General features: G+C 33.2%; 1 protein-coding gene and 1 pseudogene across 1 annotated transcript; both read left to right on the forward strand.

The window, feature by feature from the left end:
- The first annotated feature begins 10,926 nt into the window (after positions 1 to 10,926).
- Positions 10,927 to 20,442, forward strand: LOC123012129 (annotated as a pseudogene).
- Positions 20,438 to 21,178, forward strand: LOC123012138 (mothers against decapentaplegic homolog 4-like). Its single transcript, XM_044409954.1, has 3 exons — positions 20,438 to 20,447; positions 20,538 to 21,016; positions 21,062 to 21,178. Exons 1-3 carry the CDS (start codon positions 20,438 to 20,440, stop codon positions 21,176 to 21,178), a joined length of 606 nt encoding a protein of 201 aa, XP_044265889.1.
- The last annotated feature ends 334 nt before the right edge of the window (positions 21,179 to 21,512 follow it).

The raw sequence follows: 21,512 nt of genomic DNA on the forward strand, positions 1-21,512 counted from the left end.
TTTTGTATAGTCATCATAGATTTGCTCAACACCCAATAAAATTTAGATAAATAGAAAAAAGTTCTATTTTTTATGACACTGATTGCTCATTCCATAATAACTACTGTCACCATATAAAAAAATATTAATAAACATTTCTTATAAACGTGTAACTAAAAAATCAGAATAAAAATCTCAATATGCCTACCCAAAAGTCTAGGAACCATTTTTTATTACGACGGATGCACTCCGGATAAGCCTTTAGCTCATAAAAGACAACTTATCCTATTTATTATCTTATTAATTTAATTATTAATTTAAATTATTTTTACGATGTAAATACATTTTCATGTTTATTAATTAGGAGAAATCAATGTCTGGTGACTATTATCATATTTTTTTTAAATAATTTTGAATTAAATACTGTAGGTACTAAACTTAATGCTATAATCTAAATTTAATATAGTTTACTCCTTTATATTAGGCGTTCTCTAACATAATTATCTCATTAAATTATTCCCCTGTGTTAAAGTGAGAGAACACATTTCAACGCACCTTATTTACATGTACAAAATTAAATACTCCTAAATAATTCTGTCCTCGATGGTTGCTAGACGTGATAACTATTTTTTCAAGTCGGCATTGGCTTACCTTTATTTCCACATTTCTATTGATAATGGAATAGGGCGACCCTATTAGACAGTTGCTGAACTAATAAATCGTCAAAAAGCACATAAAATGTGTCCGAGCTAAGGAGTATGAGTCTAAACTAAGGCCGAATGACACTAAAATCGTCTGAAATGACATGCCTTCAGAAAATTCGATAAGAAATCAAAATCCATATGTTGAGCCACTTAATTTTTTTTAAGTAAATTCTTTAATCTTTGGACACGGGAATGACATAAATTTAAAGTTGATATTACACATAAATCGTCTCGAAAAAAATTCCAAATACGATCGGTTCAAAGACTGTATTTTTTAGGTGTTTTTCAACTCGATTTATTTTGCATTTGTAAAACCTAATTTGTATTTAAAATATGTCATTCCTCGAAGAAAAGTATAAGCTTTCAAATGCTGTTTTCGAAAATTCATTTGGTTTTGTCAAACTCTAGTCTTATCGAATTAATTGAAAGCCTACATTTGCCGTATGCTTTACAAGACGGGACGACAAAATTAAGTAAGGATATTACTCCAACAGAAACTACCCAAATGTCCCTTTGGGAGGCAATTAATATTGTGAATATAAGTGAAACGCCAAACGCGAGATATTAGCGGATCATCCTCAAAAGTTTACATTAGAAAATTTAGAAAAGTTATTAAGTGGCATTCGATGGCAACTAATATTTGTGACTATAGGTGATAATCATCTACTTATATTATTAAATAGTTTATATAGCATAACTTGCAATGTAAATTAAAATTTTTGTGTTATAGTTCTATTTCTTATGTATTAATAAATCATTTATATAATTTGTTTTTTTGAGTGCTTGTAATTTTCCATGCAAAAATTGTGCATATTTAGTGAAAAATTGCATATTTTTTTCTTAACAGCTGCATATATACGCGCAAATTTTCAGTAATTTTACTGCATAAAAATCCAAACTCAACCATGACACATCAATTGCTGACTGGTTCAACCGAGGTATTAAATACTCGAACTTTATTGTAAAACAGGAGTTCAAAGTTAATAACCAGATTGACGAAGTCGAATGTAAGAAGAGAATTAATAAACCTAGTTGTTTGAGTAAAAACTCGGGGTTAAGTTCAATACTGGTTCCTGTTTAACCCCATGGTTAAACACTAGTGTTGCAAAAAATAAAGTATTTTAGTTCCTGACGCCCCCGAATATTTTTGTTGTTGGTCCATGAAAATGAAATGAAAGAAAACGAATTAAAAAGCAAAAATCTCTAAGTACAGGTTTTTATTTTAAATTGAAATAAGAGATCCAAATTAATTATAAAAAATACAAATTAACTCACAAAAGTAATAAAAAACAAAATAAATTTTTAATACTTTTTTTGTTACAAATTTAAACAGGAGATGAATATTCATTTTAAAATTAAAATTTTCTATAAACATACAGGGTGTTTCACGTAATTTTACGAGGCCTGCGCATGTAAGATGCAATCAATAATACATATTTCGATACGAGCTCGATTACAAATTTTGAAAAATTGAATAATCTTTTCTAGTTTGTTCACCTTTTAAAAAATTACAACGTTTTTAGTTAGTTAGTGATTAAGATAGATAAACTAGAATCATATGCATGCCGTTTCTTGAGAGAACAAATGACAATTGTTTCTGAAAAACTGCAGTTTATGACTATTAATGAAACAGTGATTAGTTTGACAACTACTGTTATGGGTTTCCAAAAATTAAATAGTTAGAAGTGTATATTTGTATCCAGTGTTTTGTGACTTTTGTATATTTGGGTGCGTACTTTAGGCGCAAGCCTCGTAAAGTTGTGTGAAACACCCTGTATGTCGAAAAATGCTACGCAAGGAGTGCGTCTTTTAATAGGTTTTTTTCGAATATTTCCGAAATCATTTTAGAAAAAAATTTCAAAATTTGCTACAGAAGGGTGGTGAAGCTGAAGCTATAAATCAACTTGTGTGTACATGCCAATTCGCATTGTGCTTGTTGTCTCTGTGGAAGCAGTGAATCAAAATGTGGTTTGTGAGTTAAAAATGTTGCCGGGTTTGGTTTGGTAAGTGAACATTTTTTATACTTCTTTGATGGCGTACCTATATTTTTGTAAAAATGTTTAAACTTAATCGAAATGTTTAATTCCAAAATGAATATTATAATACTAGTATATAAGCAAAGGCGCTTATAAACGAGTGTTATACGCTATTTTTTATTTATTATACCTGTCCATTTACAATCTTTTATGAGCATTGAAAAAATGTGAATTACACAATAAAATTATCAAAGGTTGTTTGTGAAGCGTTTTCGTAGAAACTGTTACTAGTTTACGTTGTTAAGCACATTTTTTCACGTTGTAATTGGTCCAGATATTTCACTATTTCTTGTTACCTAGACAATTTTAAAATTTCCTCGTGCTATAAAGGCCAAATTACGAACGCTGCAGCGTTTTTTAATTTAAGATTATGATGTAGGTATAATAAAAAAGAATGGATTTTTAAATATAAAATTAAATGTAATGCAACAACCGCTTTATTAAAACTATTAAGACCATTTTTTCCAAACTTACCTTTAGACTGTTGTGTAGAAAAACAAAAAATGGAACCGGGTTACAATTATCATTTTGGTCTGTATAGTACCGCTGAAAAAATATTTTTTTTATTGTGATTTAAATTTGCTTACTGAAATATTGCTTTCTATTAGTATTCTTTGTCTAAAAGTTCAGGTAACCAATTTTATCCAATTTTGTATAGTGGAAACAATTGATGTGGGTCATGAATATGAAAAACTAAAACAAGGTAATTTGTTGTTACAAGCAATTTTAGATTAAAAACTAACAAGAAACACCATACAGGAAGTTCATTTTAGAATCCAAAAGCTAAATTTATGATTAGGTGCGTCAAAACCCCCAAATAAAATTTTATCAAAATCAAAAGTTTAGAATTATCTAAGCATATAAAATTCCAAGAACAGAATATATCTACAAAATTTGCTCGGAAATTTAGGTCAATAAAAGATGGAAAGCTACCAAATTTCGTCAATTTTATACTAGAGCAGTCAGTACTTCTAAAAAACATTCTTTCCCCTGAAATGTATTCTAATTTTTCTTTGTTATACATAGCTTGTAGAATACCATCGAATTAAGAACGAACAAATCAACATTTCGTATTTTTGTACAAGATAACTCACATACCTAGGTTATCTCGAATGAGTTTTAGCGACAACTATGACGTCATATATAATTGTCACCAAGTGCTGAACGCGAATTGGCGTCACTAGAGTTTTCGTAAAATAATTACTGATGAAATATTTATTGTTAAGGGTAAAATAAATAAAATTATACAAAAATATAAAAATTATAAATTTATCTGCAAACGTCACAAAAGTGACCACTTTTATGACTAAATGACACAGGTAAAAGTTTTACTTTTCAGACATGGAGTAAAAACACTGTTTTTACGCCTAGGCGTTTTTACTTTTACTTGACACTTACTTTGWCATTTATCACTGTTGTCTCTTTCTTGTCTCTTTCGCTTTTTCAGCATTTTCTGGAGAGGTACACCCGGGGAAAAAACTATTCACCAGTCTAACTTGGCGCTCACGCTGCGCTTTGTTGCAATAGTGTTTCAAATTAACTAGTTGAGGAGCAGGTATAAAATGTTGACCCTTATTTAACCCCTTATGTAGGAAGTTGGTCTGGACTGGAGGACACACGTTTTTCGAAAACTGTATCATGGAAAATTGCTTCAATGAGTTTGTCCCCGGATTGAGTTTACAGGAGGTTTTTTTTTTATCAAAACTGCAAAGGAAAAACATTTCTTGCTTTATCTGAAACGAGCAAATCTGTAATTAAAACTTTATTATTCTAACTTAATAGAAAAAAAGTTCATTTTTCTCTTGATTTTGGACTTATTTTTTGTGAATTATTTTTCTCAGCGTTTTAAATCCCATCACATTGGCGGTTTTACTTTTTTAATAACGATGTGACTTTGCCAAATGAGTTTATGCAAGAATGATGAACATGAAAGCAATTGCTGTTTAATAATGGTTAAGCAAGTAAATAAATATTGCGACAAATTATTAATTAATCAACGCATGAAAATATTTTTAACGGTAATAATGGGGTGCGACCCCGTAATCTTCATGAATTGACAGATAATGTAAATGAAGTTTGGGGGCAAATAAGGCAACATTAATTATTAGAACATTGTATTTTTGTGATTTACATTTAATTTTATTAATAAATAACTAGTTTCTTTCGTTTTTTCTATTTATCTTTTTTACCTTTAAACAAAGCAAAAAAAAAACAGTGGTAAATTTAATTTTACAAGAAGAAAAAAAAATGTTAATTTTATGCCAACACTGCAAAAGAAAAATATTTTTTGCTTTACCTGAAACGAGCAAATTTGTACTTAAAACTTCATTATTCTGATTCAGTGAAAAGAAAAGTTAATTTTTAATAATATAATATAAATATCAGCGATCAAGGTAATTTGTAATCGAATCATTTTTGCATCCAAGGACGTATGTCTGTTTTTGAATTAACTGCACGTGAAACGTCAAATAAAATGACAAGTCGAAAGGTAAAACGGCAATAAAATGGGCTGGAATTAGTCGCCGAGGTATAATAATACGAGTAGGGTCGTTCTTTTTTAAAGGTAAATTATAAATTTGGTTATTATAATCATCACCTTTTTGATGCCATTTTACCTTTCGACTTGTCATTTTACTTGACATTTTACAGACATACGTTTTTGGACTCGATTACACATTATCTTGATCGCTCGATATATAATAATAATAATTTTTCTCTGCTTTTTAAATCTCATTACATTGGCGATTTAATTTTTTGACAACGATGTCACTTTGAAAATTAATTAATTAATTGAATAATAATTGTTTTTGTTAAAAATAACTTTGTATTTTTTATCTTAAAGCTGTATTTTAGAATTGCCATTTATTAAAATTATATTTTTCTTGAACATTTTTGTTATTTAACTTGCGTAAACTCATTTGGCAAAGTAACATCGTTATTAAAAAAGTAAAACCGCCAATGTGATGGGTTTTCAAACGATGAGAAAAATAATTCACAAAAAATAAGTCCAAAACCAAGAGAAAAATGAATTTTTTTTCAATTAAGTTAGAATAATAAAGTTTTAATTACAGATTTGCTCGTTTCAAATAAAGGAACAAATGTTTTTCCTTTGCAGTTTTGGCGTATAATCAAAGATAAAAAAAATCCTCTTGTAAACTCAATCCGGAGACATACTCATTGAAGCAATTTTCCATAACACAGTTTTCAAGAAACGAGTGTCCTCCAGTCCAGACCAACTTCCTAAATAAGGGTTTTTCAACATATTATACCTGCTCCTCAACTAGTTAGTTTGAAACACTATTGCAACAAAGCGCAGCGTGAGCGCCAAGTTAGAGTGGTGAATAGTTTTTTCCCCGGGTGTACAAGGTAGATTATCAGCGTTCGACATATTGCACTATAAACTACACCAGTTATTCACCAGTTAAATCAATCAACACTTTCGAAATCTCAACATACATTCCGAAACTGACGCGTGACGTTTGTTATGATTTTATTGCAAAGCGTCCTGATTATTGAGGTGATTTACTTGATTATTGGTGTGTTGCTCTTTTCGTACCATCTGAATCGTTTGCAGATAAAATAGTATATGTTATTTGGAGTAAAAGTGAGTTTATGTGGCTCAGCTGAATCCATTTGCCTCACTCCGTTCGGCAAAATGTAATTATTTAATATAACAACAGTTTTCAAGTAAAATTCAACATGTATTTGTTTTACGTCTCGCAACAGAAACACATGTGATGAAAAAAAGTTCAAGCAAAGCTTTATCATTTAGATAATATTTTTTATGGAATTTAAATTCAGATGTATTAGGTATATGACGTATATTTTTTATATAAACTTTTATTTTTAAAAATTATAACTATTATCATTTATACAACTGCAACTTTTCGGTCCATTCCTTCATTTATTGATAGTAATGATGGTTCGATTACGCTATCTCTCTCTAAATTGAGCGTGACCGGTTTGGCCACACGTTTGCAGGACTCGCTGCATCACATAAATATCTTACAGTAATATCATTTTGCTAAGACCTACTAAAAATTTTATTACTTTTAAGTTAAATGCGGTATTGTTAAGAGTAAACCAGAGACCAGAGGGTAAACATATCATAAATCAGTGGAACCCACCCAGGCCAAGAAACGAAGGAAACAGGTCAGTTTTTGCCAGGGTCGGAGTTGGTTTCGAAATTCTGTAATCTAATCACTGGATCTAAAAAAATACTTTCTTCTTTTGCATGAGTTTTTCTAATGAACGCACGTCGCAGCTTGCTTAAAATATTTTAATATTTTCTTTGATGTAATTGTTATTGAAGTCAACTGAATATTTTAAGAAATTTGAAAAGGCCAGGTGGTTAATGACAAGTTATTATTAAAATGGGGCAGGTAATTTTCTGGGAATTTTAGAAAAAACAAACACTCTTAAGCAGTCCTTTTACTTTGGTTTAAATACGGCCCTGTTATGTTGTGTTGGGTGCAGCAACACTTGCAAAGGAACGTGCCATTTATGGAGGGTTACAAATTCAAGCCATTGTTTTGTTAATCCCTTATAAAGTGTCATAAAATTTTTAGTAGGTCTTAGCAAAGTGATATTACAGTACACCGTGCTCATAGCTAACTTCCGACGCGTGACAGCGTCCATCTCACAACCCTTGTGAAAATGACTGAGACAGAAAGCATCCATCAGACCGACGAAATATGCGCCACATCGTCGCTCATTTGCTTTCACTAAATAACTGACCGACATAGTAAATTCTATGTAGAAGGAGGGAAATAACAGAACTGCACTCATTTTATTTTATTATTGGCATATAAAAAATAAATTTAATGACATAAACAAAAATTTAACGCATAAAGTATTAAAATATAAAAATAAATGACTAAACCAATTTAACTTAAATCTTTTGCAACTCACAGCGGCTTTACTAGAAAGGAAAAGTGAATAAAAACAATTGTAACCATTTTTACTGAGTCTGGTCTTAAATTATTATGGTAGAAATTCAATCAATCTTTTGCAACTACTGCAGAGTGTTGACATTCGCAAAATATCAATTATCTTGATTTTTTCAAATGAAACACCCTGTATGTTATTACTTTATCATGTAGAGCTTTTAATAAGCTTTCGAAAAAACCTGGGGTTTGGAGGTCTAAACCTTACCTGTATTGTACACCTTATTAAACCAACAAAATTTTTAAATATTCTATTTAGCGTTAAGAATCACGTAGGTTTGCATTACTTCCTCTTCTAAAAAAATTGGATAATTTTTAAATTTACGTAATCACCATACATCAATTAAGAAAACAGGTTGTTTATTGAAATACTGAGTAAAACTCAAGAAACGCTAATTGGAATTTGAATTCAATGCAAGACCTTAATTATAAAAATTTCAAAATTTTATTAATTCTATAGCAAATATTCAAAAATCCTGCCATTCCTCGTGAGACAGACGTCTAGTCTACGCATAAAGAAAAGTTTGATTGTCCTCAGCATTTCAACAGAGATGTCATTAAAGGTTTCAAATATTCTTTCCTTCATGTCATTTAGAGTTGTGTATCTTGTTCGATACACCTTCCCTTCAACACACCCCGATAAAAAGAAATCAATTGTAGTCAAATCTGGAGATCGCGGTGGCCAGACAATAGTTCTCCCCTCCCAATCTATCGATTCAATCTGTTGCTTAAAATTGTTGCACAATGCGACAAAAATGAACAGGAGCTCCATCATGCTGTAGCTACATAATCCTACATTTTCTAACAAATTTGATTGATTGGTTTTTTAGAAAGCTTATTAAAAGCTCTACACGTTAAAATAATAAAATACAGGGTGTTTCATTTGAAAAAATCAAGTTACTTGATATTTTGCGAAAGTCAACACTCTGCAGTAGTTGCAAAAGATTGATTGAATTTCTACCATAATAATTTAAGACCAGACTCAGTAAAAATGGTTACAATTGTTTTTATTCACTTTTCCTTTCTAGTAAAGCCGCTGTGATTTTTCAAAAATGGTACTTTTTTTTCATAAAATTGCCCACAAATGATAAACGGTCCATGATAGACCCATAAAACCTAATATGGATATTCTTAGAATTAAAAACTCTTTCAAATAAGCGCATAATATACCGGGTGTTCCATAAGAAAAAAATATAACTTTGTTGTGCCACCCTATATAGGAATTACCTATAATGACGAAAATATTTTTGGACCATAAAAAAATGAATGTCTATCGTCCAAAAGAAATCGCATTTTGTTATCTTCTTTACAGTCAGAGTAATCAAAGAAATACACGGAGCTCTGGGACAGCCTGTTTAGGCGTATATTTTACGAATTTTTCGTTCATATAATCAGAGCCTTACTGATTACCATTTGCGCACGGTTTCCAACCCTTGCTAAAATCATTCTTGCGCAGAGGCCTTTGCTAATACATATACCACCCTCTAATTATAATAAATATTCAGTAATACAAAGATAAATTCCAATAATAAGTAATATTAAGTATTTATATATAGTATTTATATATATTAAGTATTATTAAGTAAATAATAAGTATATAATATAATAAGTAATATAGGGGCCATACATTGTTATCTAACCAAGATTTAAAATTTCTCAAATTTTATTATATTTTACTAATTTTGATTAAAGTTACTAAACATTAAAGTTAATGTGCAATTTGGATTTTTTACTAAACAAATTACAATAAAATACTGTGCGTGATTTCTTGACATTTATTATTAGTAAAGTGCAAAATATTATATTTTACTGATCATTTTTTATTTTTTACTGTGCAAAAATTTATTAAATACTGATCATTTATCATTTTATATTGCTTGTAAGTGAATTATTTATTGATCGCTTTATTGCTACCCATTTTCAATTAAACCAGTGGCTTTTTGGCTTTCAAGAAATTATTGTGTTTATAGGTTTTTTTTGGAAATAAAGTGCTTCAATTACCCATCGGAACAACAAATAAAATGCATCTTGAAATTAGAAAATTACCTTTGGACATCCGTTCCCGCCTGGAACGTCTTCTGGAATTGGAAGATTTATGGAAAAAATTAATGGCCATAATACCAAAAACCTTGCTGCTAAATAACTACAAATGCGATATAAATTATAAGAATCCGGCTAAGTATCGCTCCAAACAAACACTTCCAGTGAGTATTTCGATTACAAATTTTCTCTTGTATGCCAAAAATATAGAAGTTTTTAGCATAATTGAAAATAATTAAGATGCAGAATTTTCTGTTCAGAAATTTTGTTGCGTGAATGGGGCACTTCAGAACGGGTCATCTGAAGTATCTTTTGGAGAAAGCAGAATTATTTCGAGCTGCTGATTATATTGAAGTTTTAAAGTAGAAACCGCCCCGTATGCCTACCAAAGGACCTCGTCTCCAGTTATAATCAATCCAGACGAATTAGACGACCCGGATACGAAAAAAATCGAAAAATTTCTAGACGAAATCAATTACCTCAGTTCTGCAAGTGAGAACATAAACAATAATTGAATTCAATTAACACAAATTTGAGTTACAATATTAAAGAAGAGATGAAAGTGATTGCCAAAATTATAATTAGTGAATTACTGGATGTGGAAAAGAGAGACGTCTCCACAGTTTCATCTACCGGTCGTTACCTAAAATGAAAAAATCAAGTCAGAATCGGATTTGATTAAATTTTCAGAAAAATCGGTTTTAAATAGCGATAATAACGCAAATGTTCACATTTGTCATCAATTTTGACCCATGTGGCTTCTAACAATAACATTCCTGCTGTAACTGACAACATAATGTCGTCAGAATTGAGTTCAAACACCCTTGCTTCTGAGAGTAACACTAACACCGAATTTGTCGTCATTGTTGAATCAGTTACGAAACGACTCTGAAGCTAATTTCAACTGCCTGCAATCAGCGAATTAAGTGTCTCTTTAAATTCCGGTTCTTCGACAAACTTTCCCGTTTTAAGTCAATTAATTGAATCGGACAATATCTATTTTAAAAAATTCGCGATTATGTTCGTTGCCTGTCACAAACTTGTCGTTGAACTCCTTTGCCCCACTTTACGTACTGCGATTTAGCCACAGCGACTAATAATGTTGGCGAGACGCCTTCTGGAGCTTTTGGTAAAGTTTACTTAGGGGTGGGGTTGACTAGTAAACCAGCCTCAGTGAAAAAAGTCATTTTGGAAAATATTGACGTCGTTTGAATTGATGTTATGATTGCTAAACAGTTTCGCAACGAGGTGGAGATTTTGAGCAGATATGAACATGAAAATTTGGCGACTTTGAGAGGTTATTCGTGCGATGGGGACACTTTTTGCTTGTTGTATGAGCACGTCTCAGGAGAGGCTTTGATGGACCGGTTGCAGGTGAGTGTTTGCGTAATTTGAATGATTTATTGTGATGTTTATTTCAGAAACACGAATTAATTTTAACGAAATGGCTGAACATTGTTATAGAGACAGCGAGAGTGATTGCATATTTACACACAGAGTTACTACGCCACTCTTTTAATTCATAGAGACATTAACCATGCCAATATTTTACTTGACAGTGACAATAATTCAAAGGTTTACTTGGGTTGTATGTTGCAATAATAATTATACATTTTTTTAGTTGTCCAATTTTGGCCTGATCAAACGTGCTTTAAATCAAAATGCAAACACCGCAAGTATGATTTTTGTGAGTTCGGCATATATGAAGCTTTCGGGGGAGACTTTTCAGTAAGATTAGACACTTTTAGTTTTGGAGTCAATAGACAAAAGGCGAGAAGGAGTCGATCTGGTTAGTTTTACATAAGCAAAAGTTTTTTTTTTATTTTCATGATTTTATAGGTGACCCATATACAGAATTATAGTAAACCCTTTTTGGACAACGCATTCGGCTCATGGCTAGCAAATAATATTAACATTGGAGAGAAATTGTACGAAATTGCAATGGATTGATAACTTGGTAAGCAAAAATCAGTAAATAAGTTTTTAAAAAACACTGAAAAATTGTTATTTTAGTAGTTAATGGAAAATGGAGGTTGTGGGCGAAACCAGAGAGATCCTTAGGTCCAAGACAAAGACTTTAATATGCGACCTATTGAACCCCCAAATGTTTATCCTGTCTCCAATGGAGTGTTTCGGTGAGTAGCCTTTTAGTCTATTAACTGTGTGTTGATAAAGGTTTACTTAGTTATTGGAGAGGTTTGGCAGGGCTGAGCCAGATTAGCACAAATTATGAAGCAACTAACTCTTGTCACTCTTAAGATTTAGTGCAATTTATTGACATCTGACAACAAGCAGGAAGAATATTTTACAGTATTAGCAAGCTAAAACGGTTTTTACTACCGAATGAAGGAAATAACTGGTTAGCCATATACAAGCCTGTCACCTCCTTAAGGCAGTAAACACAGTTGCCTTGCGTATACTGCACAATACTTTATTTGTTTCTCACTTGAAAATTATTAAGTAATTAAATTTGAATAAAAAATGTGATTATTTTCGAAAATTTATCAAAATGCTGTAGAAAACTACTGTGGCATGGATAAAATAAAATAATCTGAAATCAATATAAATCAACGTTGCGAACGAGTAATAGCTATAAATATCGGGTGTTTCAAAAATGTGTGGCATAATTTTAACTCTCTACAAATGAGAATAGAGAGCACAGTATTTCCAGATGCAACTCAAAAAATGGAACAATTACAGCTTTTCAAAAAACCCGTATGAAAAATGATTTTTTTGGAAATATTTTTGTTATCGTTAGTGCGATTATTTGAAAATTTCTGTGGTGTATTCATATTGTGATGGCCGGGACAGCTAATGCCAGCTCATGCATTGTTTCTTCACACATAATCGTGTGTTTTACTATGATCATCAAGAAATTACTTTGGATTAAATAAAATTGACATTAGTCAATTTTTATCCTGATAGATAGAGAAAAAATGACAACATTTCAAAATAATTTATGGAACTTATATAAAAACACGTATTACTAGCATTATTGTTTCGGAAAATCGACGCCAAAAATAAATTTCAACTAAAACTTTCAAATTTTAGGTTCAAACGTCAATCATAATAACAATAAAACGTGGCTAGTTATGACCTAAAAACTAGAAGGGTGCCATTATCACCGGACATGTATAGCTTTTAAAGGACTTCCGTTTACATTATGTCATGGAGTGTCATTTTATCCCTTAACCTGAAAAGTCAATTTCAGTCACATCAATTTCGGTAAGCACCACCACGTCCATTTGAAGGTACTCATCAATTGTTTCAGCTCGTGATCAAACAAGGTGTGTCAAATGTGGGTTCTTTCCTCGGCTATAATAAATATAACTGTGGTGGATTTTAACGGTGTTGATTTAATTTCCGGTAAGTAATTCAATTTTAACAATTTATTTAAGAAACAATCCCTTGTTGAATGATTGCCACAATTATGATTTATTTGCCTATATTGAGCTTCACAATGGGGTGATTTTTTGAGTTTGCATGAAGGACTGACTCAAACAAAATACACTTCCCAAACTTGAGCTTAGTTACAAACTCTCTTATTATAAACATTAGACAATAAATGACAAAATGGACAGTTATTATACAATGAAAGACAACATACAGTACAAAATGTAAATTTTTTTGTTTACAGAACAGATTTTTTATAAACACGATCCGAATTTGTATTTTAAAGTATGTTTTTTTGAAATCTCTAGCCTCATCATTTTTATTTTGAAAAACAACATTGTTACTTAATTTTCACTTATTAATTGAATTGGTAAATGTTATTTCTTGTTACATAAATGCATATTTAACATGTTGTTCTTTGTAGAAAATCCAATCGACGAAATATTCGTCTATCCCCACCGATTCCGGTTAAAATTCAACGTTTTTTCAATCCTGAGGCACGAGAAACTCACAGCAGCTGTGAAACCCGTGAAACAGTCGAAAATACCACCTCCGATCCATTTCAATGTGTCTTAGTCCACGACATTCTTCTACCTGGTGTTAAGGGCGTCCACAGCCTCATCACCCAAGTCATCGATTCAAAAGTAATTAATATTCGAAAAAACACCACTGTGAGTACTCAGGTTGTCCCTTAACCACTTACCTCAAATGGGGCGAACGGCACTTCTAGGATAAACTGCAATACGCAGCTACCAGAAGCCAAATCTGTAATTGTAAGTAAGTCTAAAACGCGTTATATTCCATTTTATATAATCCTGCAAACATCCTCCCACTTTGTTTACGTATGCTGTTAAGCACGTCCATTTCTTAGTTTTGGTGCCCCCATGGGCGACCTCGGTTGAATGATGGGCCACACCGGCGGCGGCTTCATATCCTTCAGCCCTAGATGAACGCGCAAGACGCCCCCCGCGGGGGTCGAGAACAAGCCCCGCAAACAGGACATCGGTAAGATCCTCCAACAAATAATAATTAATATAAATTAAAGTAATATAAAAAATGTGATCGTAATTTCAGAAATTTTGTTTTGTTTTTGAGGTATGCGATTTTTTTTGTCAAAATTGCAATTTATGTGAAAAAATTTTTTTGAAAAAATTAAAAATAAAGCAGATACTTGTAATCCTTAGAGTATGGCTTTTATGAGAAAAATGATTTTATAGTGGGTTGCCATTTAAAAAAAATATTTTTTTTGTAGAACTCAAAAATAAAAGGAAATTTCGAAAAATTTTATTCTTGTTAAATCATCACATTTTTATTGTACTTTAGCACTCATCAATTAGTTTTTTCAAAAAATAAATAGTTTAAGCAAAAAATGTTTGGTTCCATACTTTTTATTCACCTGGTATGTAGTTTATAATAGGTTTTTTATTATTAGTCATCTCCATGTTTGAATTGCGAGACAAACATCAACGATTGCATTGGCGACCCTTGCGAAAACGGCGCTTCCTGCAAAGACAAAGTCAAGGATTACTAATGCCACTGCTACGCCGGTTACATCGGCGAAAATTGCGAAATCGACATCAATGAATGCGACAGTAATCCGTGCAAACACAACGGCACTTGTTACGAACACTCGCAAAAAATCCTCTACCAACTCACAAATCTTCCTGAAATATTCGCATCGAAATTCAAATATGACAAAGCCGCCGGTTATGAATGTCAATGTGTCGAAGGCGTCACAGACGAAAATTGCGAAATTGCCATTAATGAATGCGAAAGTTCTCCGTCTTTTTAGGGCACATGTGTGGATAAAATCCGAGGATTTGTCTGCGACTGTGATGAAGGTTTCGAGGGTGAAAGATGCGATATTGATATCAACGAATGCGAACTCAAGTTTATTGAATAAATGGGAAGGCGTTTTTATTGGATCGAATTTAAATGACAGTCAATGGCAACGCGTTTTTGTAGCGATTAATTCGACTCATCTTGTTTTACGAACAGACAATCTATCCGATTAGTTTTAACGAAATTTCAAACGGTACAACTTATACGAGTTTTCCCTTGACGTACATTGGGGGAATCCCAAGTAATTTGAAAAAATTAACTTACTGTAAACCATATTTAGTCGGTTGTACCGAAGGCGTGCTTATTAACGGCGACTGGATTTTACCAGGGAGCAAAAATCCGGCTCTCACTTTCCAAGAAGTGGCAAAAACGTGTCAGAGACAACCTCAATGTAATCCGAATCCTTGCCATTCAGGGGAGCACTGCACCGATCTCTGGCTCGGTTTTAGGTGTATTTGTGGACGGCCCTATTTGGGGGACACTTGCCAATACAGTAATAAATTTAATTCAAGTCGAAATCAAATTTTACAAATTTTGGGTTCCAGATTATACAGCTGCGACTTTCGGTTATGAAAACATAACCAATTCTTTGGTGACGGTTTATGTGGATGGTGCTGCAAGACGTGCTGTTCGTACTATAGTAGACATAAGCATGTTTATAAGGTCGAGACAACCCAAAGGTCAGATTTTTTATTTGGGGTCCTTGCCGAGAACAATGAATCCAGCTGAGGAGACGTATATTGCGGCACAATTAGAAGGGGGCGAATTATTAGTCAGGATACAGTTTAATGGCACTCCCGAGGCCTATACTGTAGGCGGCGTGAAGCTGGACAATGGGTACGATCATTTAATTGAGGTAAGAATTCAGCAAAAAAAAACACAATTTTTGTCTTTTTACAAGATTTTGTTTAACTTGCTTTGTTTATTTGGACGAAATCTTGCGAGTCAAATTTTGCATACACATGTTATTTCCGTGACAATACAATAATATTTACTTTAATTAATAATTTATAAGGGGCCGTTATTGTACAATTAATTCCAATTAAAAAAAATCTTGTAATTGCAGTAATTCCTATATGTAATTCCAAATTAATTCCTCAAATTCCAAATTCATTCTGATAGTTCTAAGAAATTCAACGTCGTTATGAAAAGAAATTATCTCTAAAAATTCCCCAAAAAAATTACTAATTTTAGAAAAATTCTAATAATTCCAAAAAAAAATCACCGAAATCCTAGTAATTTCATTCGTTTCAAAAGAATTCCTCTAATTCCAATTTAATTCCGATAGTTCTAAGAAACACAACGTAATTTCAACAAAATTATCTCCGATAGTTTAAAAAAAAAGAATTACAGAAATTTTAGAAAAAAACTTCCAGTAATTTGATACAGCAGAAAAAAAAACAAAAAATCCTACTAGTTACTAGGGCGTGAAAGGCCAAAACCAACTCTATATCTCTCACAGGAATGAAGATATTAAGAGTTGAAATTTCAACATCGCCATTGGAGATAGTTGGTTTATATTTACTTTAATTAATAATTCATAAACAATTAACAGTTATTATAAACAATTAATAATATCTCGATCCCTAAATGAAATACGAAGATGGAACTAACTCCATTCGATAAAACAGAAAAATCCCTTCAGGTTATTGGGATCTGTAAGGGCAAAACTAACCTCCTATCTCCCACAGGAACGAAGATATAACGGGGCTGAAATTTTTACATCACTATTTGACACAGATTCAATTTTATTCAGTAAATAAAAATTTTTAAAATATTTTACAAAACAATAAATAAAGGAAGTCTAAAAAGTGAAAAAAAAAGTATATAAAAAATATTTCTTTAAAATCAGCTTTTATTTCAAAAAATTAACAAAAAAGTAAAAAATATTTTTTTTCTTTGAGAGAAAAACATTTATGCTTACAGCTTAAGGTTTTAATATTTATAAAAACTTTTGGGGCGATCAACTAAGCAAAGTAATTCTGCAATAATTTTTTTTAATGAAAGCTTATTAAAAAAAATCTTGTACATATTTTTATTTATTATTATTTTAGGTCATCAGGAACGTCACTCTGGTGCAAGTAAAACTAAACAGAACTGAATATTTCCGCAAGACGATCTCAGCGACGGGTACCCTCGACGCTCAAGTTCTCTTTTTAGGGGGGCCTCCTCAAACCCGCCCGGTTCGCCAGGCCAACGACAATTTAGTCAAAATCGATACAATTTCACCAACATGATCGGCAGTAATAGCCACTCCGTTAGGTAACGTCTATTTCAAAGGAATCATCCAAGACGTGCAAATCAGTAATGGATCATCGTTATGATTGTCGAATTTTTCCCACTTAACGTTAAAGAATTAGATATTCCGAAATCTTTCGGTGAGGTTCGGTTTGACGAAACTTCAGTACTTGAAGGAGTCCGATCTGATAATTCCTGTCGAACAAATCCGTGTTTACATAACGGTGTTTGTGAAAACACATGGAATGATTATCGGTGTATTTGTACGCGTGGTTTTAAAGGAAAAGATTGCTCGGATTTTGAATTTTGTGAAATTGAGAGGTGTCCTAAAGAATCGGTTTGTAAAAATCTTGAAGACGGATCTGAATGTGTCGCTAATGCGACTTTTGATGGAAAAACACCACCGTTGAAATATCATCTAATGACTTGGCCAACTCGACCAAAATTGTGACTTATGATACTTTAGAATTGACGTATCGGACGAGGTCATGGGGGACGATTTTTTCGCAAAACATGACGATGACTTCTTTGCCATATTTATTTATCATAATGAGGTTGTCGTGGAATGGTCTATTAACAAAATCGGGGATAGTAAACGGTTCAGGAAGGATTATTTCGAAGGTCAATGGTTGACCATCTATTTTGAGTATAAAAATTCTATTTTGAAAGGCGGTTTCAAAGATGGTTATGGATGAGGCCCCAAATATGAAAGTTGCCAACTTTGATATTGACGGTTTTATAAATATCGTAACTTTTGGTGATATTTAGTCGCGGGTGGTGATGGTGTCACACTTGACTATCAAAATATCATTAATAGTTCCAATGTTAACATGACTGGATATATCCCCTACAGTGATACCACTACAACAACATCAACTACAAGTAATTCAGTCGAGGAGAATGACTACTTTTCCGACGTTTCGTTGTTTAAAGTCGACCAAAACAAATCCACTGATCTTTTTAAGGTTGGTATGACAAGGTTACGACCGGTTTTTGATTTTTTTTTCCAGGGATGTATTAAGGAGATTCGAATCGGTGGTATTTTACTACCGTTTTTCCCATCGAGTGAACTGTTCCAAAAATATCATTATTTTGAACTTTATTCCGAAAATCGCCCCCAAATAGGTTGTATTCTCTGCCACCCCACCGACTGTTACAATCAAGGAGTGTGTGCAAACCCTCTCGAATATTACAAATGCAATTGTCCCTCCGGTTTTACAGCCGACGATTGTGCAATAGACATCAACGAATGTGAGAAAAACGAGTGTCAAAATAACGCCACTTGCATTGATCTTATCGCCGAATATGAGTGCAAGTGTGAACCTGGCTTTGAGGGCGAACAGTACGTAAAATATCAAAAATTTAAAACAACTGTCTTAATTTTAACATTTCAGTTGTGAAACCGACATTGATGAATATGCGAGTAATCCGTGCCGACATGGGGGCACCTGTAATGATGCAATCGGGACTTTCAAGTGCGAATGTCCCGAAGGCTTCGCTGGAAAACAATGCGAAGAACCATACTTATCACTTGTGATAACAAACCGTGCAAAGAGGGCGCTACTTGCAAAACCGGCACGAGTAAATTCAAATCACCGATTGATTAACTCATTTTTATTTATTTATTTTTTTAGATGAAGTCACCGGAAATAATTTTACTTGTATTTGTACACCAGGAATGGAGGGACCCCTTTGTGACTCTCTCTTTTGTTTCCAACAACCCTGTATAAATAACGGTACTTGTGTCACTGATACAAAAGTACCGTTTTGTAATTGCATAGTCCGAGGTTTTGAGGGTAAATTATAATAATTATATATCGGGTCGGATATGACGTCTCGTAATTCATATACTCAGCTGTGGTTGATCACACGTTACCACCCATTGGGTAGTCTTTACGACCATCTAAATCGCACCACACTCACCCATCAACAGTTGCTCCGTTTAGGCCTGTTCATCGCCAATGGATTGGTACATCTGCTCACGAAGATATTTGGAACTGAAGTAAGTAAGTTATTTAGTGAGTTTTGATTAGTGAATTTATTTTGATTTTTTAAAGGGAAAGTCAGCCATAGCTTACCGTGATTTTAAAAGCAAAAATATCTTAGTCAAAAATATCGGGACTTGTTGTATAGCCGATTTTTGTCTTTCGGTGACTCATCAACAAGCCGATCAATTAGATATTGGTTCGAACCCTAAGGTTGGAACGAAAATATACATGAGGTTTTAGACGAAACATCAGTGTTTTTTGATTTATCATATTATTTTCCAAGATATCTTGGAGGCCACGAATAGACTACTTTGATTCGTTCCGTCGAGCCGATATTTATGCTCTAGGTCTCGTCCTTTGGGAGTTATGCCAAAGGACGGTCAGTAATGGCCTAGCGGAGGATTATAAGCCGCTATTTTATGACGTTGTTGCCCAACGATCTCAGTTTTGAAGATATGAGGATGGTTGAGTGTATGGATCAGCAACGTCCGAGTTTACTTAACAGATGGGCTAGTGATCCGGTATCCGATAACCAAAATACAAACACCTCACATACTATTTTTGGGACTTCAGCATATATGAAGCTTTCAGACGTTTCAGTAGGATTAGACTTTTAGTTTTGGAGTCAATAGACGAAAGGCGAGAAGGAGTCGATCTGGTTAGTTTTACATAAACAAAAGTTTTTTTTTTATTTGCATGATTTTATAGGTGACCCATATACAAGAAAACTGTCAGAATGGTAGTAAACCGTTTTTGGACAACTCATTCGGCTCACGGCTAGCAAATAATATTTACTTTGGAGAGAAATTGTACGAAATTGCATTGGATAGTTTAAAAGATAAGAGGCCGACAATGACAACAATTTGTGGTATTTTAGGCTATCTAGTCCATAAATCTTTCTAAGATCAAAAATACTTTTCTCACGTGATATACCTATGCCCGAATTTAGCGATGGTCCACTCTATAAAAAAAAAACGAACTCAAACACGTAAAACATTGTCAATTTGCATTTAACTTAAAGTGTGACTCGGTGTCTGTGAATCCTTATCATTATGAACGCGTGGTGCCTCCTGGAATTGATCTTTCTGGACTTACAGTACAATAGGCACTATTAAGTGAATACAACGCTGGACTGGCCTCTGGTAGCAGTATGGACACAGATGGCGAAACATAAAAAACTGTACAACAGCAACCTCCACAACAAAATATTACCCTAAGTGGACTACAAGCATTTTCCATGTTCCAGATCTAATTGGTTACCCCACGTGCAAATGTCTTATCGTAAGTCTCTTTTTTAATTTTTTCAATTTAAACTTTGGTAGTTAATTTACGAGTTGCATTTTGTAAAAGTTACTGTAAAAATTATTTTAGGTGGAAATAACCGTCATTTAGCTGCTATAGCTATCGTTGGCCAATCTTTTACTGGTGTTAACACAGCTTACTGGAACACAAACCAATGTAACGAAGTAAACAACACTTTGTTGTCCTCTCAACCCGCCCCCGAATACTGGTGTTCCGTAGCCTCCTTCGAGCTAGATATTCAAGTCGGTGAAACATTTAAAGTACTTTCAAATTGCCCAAATGTGACAATTGACGGCTACGTGGATCCCTCCGGTGGCAACAGATTTTGCCTCGGTGCATTGAGTAATGTGCACCGCACTGAACAAAGTGAGAAAGCAAGACTACATATTGGCAAAGGGGTACAATTGGACTTAAGGGGTGAAGAAGATGTTTGGTTGCGTTGTTTAAGTGACCATTCGGTTTTCGTTCAGGGTTATTATTTAGGCATTAAGGCTGAACGAAAGCCTGGTGATGCGATTCACAAATTCTATCCTGGAACAAACATTAAGGTATTTTTTAAAATTTGAAAAACAAGGTTTTAAATAGGTTTGCAGGTTTTTGATCTGAGACAATGCCACAAGGAAATAATCACTGAAGCGGCCACAGCGCAAGCAGCAGCAGTGCACAAGCGGCGGCAGTGGCAGAGCACATTTCAGGCCCTCATTCAATAGGTGGGATAACGCTGGGAATAAGTAATAATCTTGTTGAAAAAAAAAATTGTGCACTACATTTATTATTGTCTGTTAGGTTTATCGGCGATGGCGGGGATAGGAGTGGACGATTTGCGAAGACTCTGTATTCTTCGTTTTGTTAAAGGCTGGGGTCTTGATTATTCTCGACAGTCGATCAAAGAAACCCCTTGTTGGTTTGAAATACATCTGCACCGAGCTCTACAACACCACAAGGTATAAAATAAGTTCATCTTTTGATAAGTCACTTATTAGTTATTACTTAAATACTTTTGTAATTATTTTCTCAGTAATTTGTTAGTTAAATGAAAAATGT

Source organism: Tribolium madens, unplaced genomic scaffold (assembly GCF_015345945.1).
Source record: "Tribolium madens isolate multiple individuals breed KSU strain unplaced genomic scaffold, Tmad_KSU_1.1 Scaffold_19;HRSCAF=116;Tcas5.2_LG9, whole genome shotgun sequence".
Lineage (NCBI taxonomy): Eukaryota > Metazoa > Arthropoda > Insecta > Coleoptera > Tenebrionidae > Tribolium > Tribolium madens.

Bases quoted from the DNA above. Each gene is read 5' to 3' on its own strand.
- LOC123012138 (XM_044409954.1), top strand. The intron at 21,017-21,061 runs GTATTTTTTAAA...ATAGGTTTGCAG, and splicing joins ATCCTGGAACAAACATTAAG to GTTTTTGATCTGAGACAATG.